Source organism: Pteropus vampyrus, unplaced genomic scaffold, assembly GCF_000151845.1.
Source record: "Pteropus vampyrus isolate Shadow unplaced genomic scaffold, Pvam_2.0 Scaffold24, whole genome shotgun sequence".
NCBI lineage: Eukaryota > Metazoa > Chordata > Mammalia > Chiroptera > Pteropodidae > Pteropus > Pteropus vampyrus.
Window position 1 is genome coordinate 4,244,789 of NW_011888805.1, and position 7,468 is coordinate 4,252,256.

Consider the following 7,468-nt stretch of genomic DNA (forward strand, 5'->3'; position numbering starts at 1 on the left):
ATACGGGATTAAAAGAATTTATAATACTCTAAAAATGAAAATGTTATATAATTAGACTAAAACTGATGGTTCAATAAGGCAGAAGAATTAGCAAAATTAGAGATAGAAATGCATTTTATTTGCCTTATTTGCCTTTCACTGCATACCCAGCAATTTGCAAAACTCTTATCATTTTTTTTATTTCTACCTATTAAAAATCCAGGTCAAAAATTAGAAAGAAGAAAGCTCAAAAACGTTTTACTAAACAGAAGGTTATTTTAAAAAAGGGTTTGAGGTTACAGATCGATTTCAATGATCTGTACCTGTCTCTGTTCTTCACTCACATTAATCATCGAGTACATAAAGAAAGTGAACATTAGTGAAAGTCCTTAAAGAAAATGGACACCATTTAGATATTAAAAATTAAAGATGCATCTTTTAATTATTAAGATATTATGTTGCAAATGATCATCAATATGGGATCTCCTTCCTCTTTCTGTAAGGAACTACATTCATCATAATTTCATTAAACAGGGCCTATTACAAGGATGTGAAACACATTCTCATTCATCTTAATGTACATATGACCTTTGCTGTAGCCCATGGACCTACAGGATTTTTAAAATTAAATATTAATTTAATTTACACATACCCTTTTCGATCATTGTACATTCTATTAATTCTGTCCCATTTGGCATTCAACTGAGTAAGTGTATCCCGGATCTGAATGGCTTCAGGTCCAGAAGCTTCCAGGATAACATCTGGTTGTTTTTCATGAATGATTGCAATCTGCTCTCCGAGTTTGTCCAGTTGGTCTTTGATATTCTACAAATATATTGTCAGACAAAATCCAGTCAAGAGATAAAAAAGAATGAAATTACAGACCAAAAATTTATATTGTCAAACACTACTTAAAATATAATTACACACAATAACTGTTGCTTATCAAAACTAAAAACTTTTAAAAAATAATACCCAATATTGGCCAAAGTGTGAGGAATGCTACATGGTGGGAAAAAATCCAGGACATAAAAAGCTTCAAAAACATTCTGTAAAGGTAATAAAGTCTTTGAAGCTAAAATTATTTATATTCTCTACTATCTAATTATGCTAATTTAAGTGACAGAAATGTGCTATCAAACAATCATCTATCAAATAGGGGTAAAGATGGAGGTAGGTGTATAGATTTGGTAGCTGGAGATTCAGAAGTCTCAAAGCTATCAAATCTATTAGCAATTTTATTATGACTTTATACCTAAGAGCAATCAGATGACATGAAAAGGCTTTGATGATATTTAACAGTTTTGTCAATTAACTAAAAAATTTCCAGTTCTCTAATTGACTTAAATCAACATGCCATCCTATATCTCAAGCATTGGCCAATCTTAAATCGTTATAGGTGGCAAGATCAATGCTGACACAGCACATCAACTGACAATCAAGTTTAAAATAAGAACATGGTTTGTGCATGTGTTTGATTTTAAAATGTTTCTGATAGTACAAAGAATTAATACCTGCACACTTAAAAATAATGCCTATTTTTTAAAAATAAAATTTTTTATAATATTTCATTGGTGAATACAGATGAGGTTATTATTCATACACATTATTAATTCCTTGGCACAAATTTTAAAAGTTGTATATTATCTCAATGGGCACAAGGGCAAATCCTTCATGTTGTTTCTATATTAACTATGGCTATTCCAATGCACTGCCTGGGGATTTACCTTCAGAGAGTCTTCCTGAAAAGAGAAGTCTTCATAGACAGCAGCGCTCAGCTCTGGGACATTAAGTGATAATTCAGCATCATCCATGGAAAGCAGAACTCTGTTAATTTCAACCAAATAATCTGCAGGGAGAGGTGATGATTGAATTCCAGAAGCTAGATGACCTGTTCTCCTCTGCTGAATAGGGACAGCCTGTAAAAACATTAAAAATAACAATAACTAATAATAATGATGATGCACATCTCTTAAAATATCCCCAGAATGAGTAAGAGCAAATTGAACAAACACAAGACAATTTTGTGAAGTTGGACCAAAACAACAACAAAAAAAACTAAGCTTTAATTTTTTTTATTTTTTGCCCTGCTTTGCCATATAAACCCTTAATGATCTCTAATTCGTGTCTGTAGCCTGCTCTTAAACAGCATAAATAAGATAATGCTTGACAGGTTTCGCTTTAAGTCCTATACCTCCTAAATTCATTTAACAAACAGAAAAACATAAGAGTTCTTTTCCTGTGTTATTGAGAAAATGAGACTATGTTGCAAATCATAAAGTTCTGTATAAAATAAAGCATTGTAATACCATTATTATTTCATCCATTTTTAAAATCTCACAATTAGATTAAACACTTTTGGACCTCATTGTTGAAAACATAAATAAATTAATCATGTATTTATAACGTAACATGAGAAATTCAATTGTGATTAGATTAATATACAGGTAATTCAGTACATAATTTTAACCTTTGAGAACAATATTATAGAACGTGAATATCCTACATAAGACAATAGGTCCTATTACACTAAATTCAGACAAAATTAAGCCAAGCTGAGTGGACTACTTATTTGCTTGAATAATAATATTTTCTGTGTCCTCTAATCAAGGCTTTCTAAATAATAAAGTGTTTTCTGGGATGGCCCCTACTCTTCAAAGAATTGAAGTCTTTTACTCTTAGATGGCTACAATTTAATAAATGCTGTCTACTACTTGCAAATAGCCACAGTTCATTTACTCATGAATTAAGGTAACTTCCTTGACACTTTCACTATATTCTTATATTGAACTTCTAAAAACTGATATTCCTCTATAAATCTAAAAGTGATAGTGAAAGGACCATAAATACATGTTCATTGAATTAGTGATCCCAAAAATGGTTACAGTCCCTAAATGAAACTAAGACTCAAAACTTAAAGCACTGCGTCAATCAAATGGTGTTTAATCTAGAAGTCTGCATTGATTTGTAACAAGAATGGACTTCTGGGGACACCAGCACATGTACAAAGCAGCTGTGAAGATGACCATTGAACAGGGAGCTGGTAGTGAATCTTTCTCTAGAACTGAAATCATAGTTTACTCATTTCACAAATTTGGTTATTTGTAAACTAGAATTTTTTTGATGTGGTCAAGACCTCTACACATAAAATATAGATCTGAATGAAGAAGGCACTCCCAAAACGGACAGATCTCTTTTAAGGTTTAGTATATTATTAAGAAATCGAAGAGATGTCCACTAATAAGGTTTTATGTTTCTATTTTCTTTGACTCTTGCCCCATCCCAAAATATAAACATATCTAGCTATATACTCTAGAAAAGAGAAGGAGATAGTATTCCAACTGGTTTGTTTTGAAGTGTTGAGAACACGACATCAAACGTCTAAATAGTTGAGTTGACAGAGACTCTTCCCATGACAATACCTTAGTTTTATTGTATCTTGTGTGCAAAAGTAATAACTGCAAACGGATCTTTTCTTTTTTATTATCCTCCATAGGTTGATGTAACATTTGTTCTCCTCTTTGTAGAACTTCCTCAATCTGGGCTCTCTCCTCATCCACCTGAGTATTTAAGAGGAAATAATTTGCTCAAAAGAAAATTGCATAGGGTTATTTACTATCAGTTCCCAAGTGGGAGAACCACGCTTTAAAGTGTAAGTCAAGACATGTTCATCTGAGTTATATACAATAAATATTCATGCTTTTCTTAAAATATTTTACATTTTAAATTAAAATATCTCATAAAAAATGCTAGTTTAGCAAAAGTTAGTCCTAATACTACCTTTACTCAGAAAGTACTGCGTCTATTTTTTAAAACATGTATTAAATCATTTTCTGATGATTGACGCTCATCAGAAAATCATTTTTAGATCTGTTCTATAAGGTTTGGCAGATATTTGAGTAAAATACATTGATGTAAAACATATAATTAATAGAGTAGAAAAATAAAAACATCATGGTTTTAAAAATTTCCTTGAACCAACCTTTTCATCTTCATTACTGGTTTCCAAGTGTTTTTCTGTAACTTTTAACATATTTTCTATGTCATTTTCTAATTTTTCCAAGTCAGATAATGGTACATTAGCTTCAAATGCTTCAGTGGTGACCAGATGTTGGTATGGTAATGGTTCCTGGCCAATTAGCAACTGCAGAAGGAAAAGCATTCTTAGAAAAGATATTCTTAACCTGACCTTCCATCATGTATCAGATAGAGTGTCAAGACAGGAACTGGTGTTTATTGGAATTGACACTAATTTCATTCATTTGTATAGCAATGATTTTATCAATTTGGGCTTCTCTGAATTACCCATGTTCTCCAAGCTCTAAGCAAGGAATATAAAGTAGTACGCAAATGACTGTGGTGGCCTCTAATGCTTTGTGAAAGATTCTAAGACCACATGTGAGCACAGTAGGAAATGGTGCTAAAGCCATCACCACCATGACCACAGATGAGAAGAGGGGCTACCACCCAGTACAGATACATCCCAAAGGAAGTCTTCCAGTTACCTTTCCCTAGTAGAATTCCCCTTGGATTTTGATACCCAAAAATCAAAGGACATATTCTCAACACAGTATTTTCAGACAATATATATTTAGAAAGACTTTATATTTATGTGACTAATATCAATGTAACAACTTTAATAAAATCAAATAACATGCAAGAAAATAAAATGTAGTGTTGGCTGAGCATGGGAAACTAACATTCTGACACTGACCGTGAAAGTATAAACTGGCCCAAACTTTCTGCAGGACTCTTTGGAAAATCTATTTAACAGTATTTACATACACGACTTTTGCAACAGTTTCAAAAAATTCTACAAATCGATCCTAAGGGCATATTAAGAGATAAGCAAAAACATATGCTTAAAAGTATTTTAACAAAGCAACATTTATGAAAGCACAATAAAAGTGGAAAACTGACTTAGAAAACTATGAAAGATCTTATAGTGGGATACTCCATAGTCATTAGAAACTATGTCAAAGGAAAATATACAAAATAACATAAATGTTTGATATTTTAATATCATGTACACATAAGAATAGACATTTATGCCAAAATTTTAACAAAAGTTTATGAGGACAATGATAATATTGGGTTTTCTGTACTTCCTCCCCATGTCTTGCACATTATTCTTTTATGCCAAGAAAAATCTACCATAGATCTATTGAAAAAATACATGAGCATAAGTTCAGAAGATAAGGAGGTAAGGTCAAGGCTAAGGAAGGAAAAGTTAAAGCCAGATTTTTTTTTTTTTGTCTACTTTAAATTGCAAATAATCTAAGTATATTCATAGGCTATGAAGATGGGTTGGCTTATTTTATCGGATATTTCAAATTAAAGAGTTTAACAATATTTACTTCCCACAAAAAAAAAAAAAAAAAAGGTCTTTCCTCTTAAATAATAATACACAACTCTCTATAGGTGGAATTAACCAAATTCTGGGAAAATGCCATCCTACGGCCATAGTTGAGATCCCCAAAAAACGCAAAATTCTCTGTCGGAAAGAACACTTGTGGTTGAAAAAAATCCTCAATGTCAGTTACATTGTTTTGTTTTGTTTTTTCCCCAGCAAATCATTACATGGAAACATTACTACTGAGCACTAACCACACGCCAGGCCCTGAGGACACTATAATAAGATGTTTCGTTTCTTCCCTTAATGAAACAAGGTTAAGAAGAAAAAGAATGAGAAAGACATACATACACAAAGAAAAATTATAATATGAAAGTATAAACATTATTTTCAGGAAAGCTCTCATTTTTATCCTCTTTATTTACATTTTTATAAGGCCATTTTTTCAAATTTATAAAACCAGGTAGTAGCTTTCTGCATTAGGTTTAAATTGCGAAATTACTTGTAAAACTTAGATGTGTCAATGTGTAAAACACAAAAATACAGGTTCACAAGTGTATAGTATGCACAAATTTATAAAGTATGACTATAAAATATTAAGTTTAACATTGACGTCTAGCTTCAGAATTAGTCTCATTATTTCGTAGTCAATATTACCATTCAGTTGAGACTCTTTTCCCGAATGGGTTTTCTTCAATAGTCATTATTTTCTCTCCTTAATATGCACAATTACAAATAAGGGCAAATGTTCCATTCAAAAGAAATTTTAATTTAAAAAAATTTGATATATAAACCACATAATCATCTATCATTTGGATATACAATTATATGCAAAGTAGCTTTATATTAAAATACAATTACTCACGTTGGCACTTTTGATGTGTTGAGACACCTTTTCAAAGTTTCTATTCAGTTCAGCTAATTTTGGTTCTACAAGCTCCTTGCTTGAGCCTCCACGAGCATTCATCAGAACAACGGCCTGATCACGGACATTCTCAACTTGGAGGCTGGCATCATCCAGCTCAGATAGTAAACGCTAATTGTAAGAAAACACAAAATTATCACATGGGAAAAATCAAAACCAAACATGGGTGCAAGTTAACTCAGAATTAAAGGGAGTTTAAATAAATGTTTGTGATTCCTAATAAGGGATTTCTACACGATCAACTTGAATAAGTGCTGTTCATACATTAAGACTCATCCAAGACTTTGGTTTCTCCTACTGAAATAAAAGTTAATGAATCTACTGCATGGGAATAATGTGTGCACAAGTAACGTGGCACATTCCACAAAAGAAAAGATGACAGCAAAACCTTCCGCTCCCGGAAGTGTTACTGATCCTCTACGTTTGCTACCTTCACAATTTCTTCCTGTTTACTTGCTGGTTTTTTTTCAATCTCATCCAATAGAGCTTCAGCTTGATAAAGCCAAGTGCTTATGTGAGCAACATTTCCATCAAATATTTCCAACTGGTCCTGATGGCTCTGGAAAGGAATTAATAAAAAGATGATACAATCGTATGAAATATTTAAGACAATATATTTAATAATATTTAAAAGACTTTCAAAGATCTAATTGTATACTGAATTTAAAAGGTTTCTACCTTACTACTTGGATAAATCTCATTCCTAAAAATGTACAGCTATGGTTAAGCATTTTCTAAATTTATTTGATTTAGACCCCAATACAATAAAAAGTTGAAGAAGAATAAAAGATGAAAGTTTCTTTTTTGATTTCATTTGTCTCCCTTATTCCTCATTCTTACATTACGAATAATCTCATTTGCCCCACTTGATCATATCTGGTAAAAGCTCATTTGAGAAAGCAGTGATAATATAAAAGGAGGATTAAAATATGGATTGAATGAAATTCTGCCTGCTCAAAAGACTGTAACTGCTTAGAGGGCAGGGCCTGTGTCTTTTCCGTATCACTGGCGTTTAATATCACACCTGGCACAAATCTCAGTAATATTTCTTGAAGCAGGATATAAAATAGGATTGAGATAATAAATGTGAATACAGAATCAAACAGTTAACCCCAAAAAACTGGACAAAAATGCTGAGAGTAAGGCAAAAATTTAGAAGTTGATAAGAGTGGGGGAACCTTATGATGAAATGAACAACTTTTAGAAAATTT

The 7,468-nt window shown here is 32.0% G+C and overlaps 1 protein-coding gene across 1 annotated transcript in view; it reads right to left on the reverse strand.

Annotated features, from left to right (window-relative positions):
* UTRN (utrophin) overlaps positions 1-7,468 on the reverse strand; it is a 472,032-nt gene that overhangs the window by 275,586 nt on the left and 188,978 nt on the right. Inside the window, exons 35-40 of the mRNA XM_023528331.1 lie at positions 6,688-6,816; positions 6,198-6,368; positions 3,962-4,123; positions 3,402-3,539; positions 1,707-1,898; positions 632-804 (exon numbers count right to left, since the gene is read on the reverse strand). Of these exons, the coding sequence (XP_023384099.1) occupies positions 632-804; positions 1,707-1,898; positions 3,402-3,539; positions 3,962-4,123; positions 6,198-6,368; positions 6,688-6,816 (965 nt within the window). The remainder of the gene's footprint in view (positions 1-631; positions 805-1,706; positions 1,899-3,401; positions 3,540-3,961; positions 4,124-6,197; positions 6,369-6,687; positions 6,817-7,468) is intronic.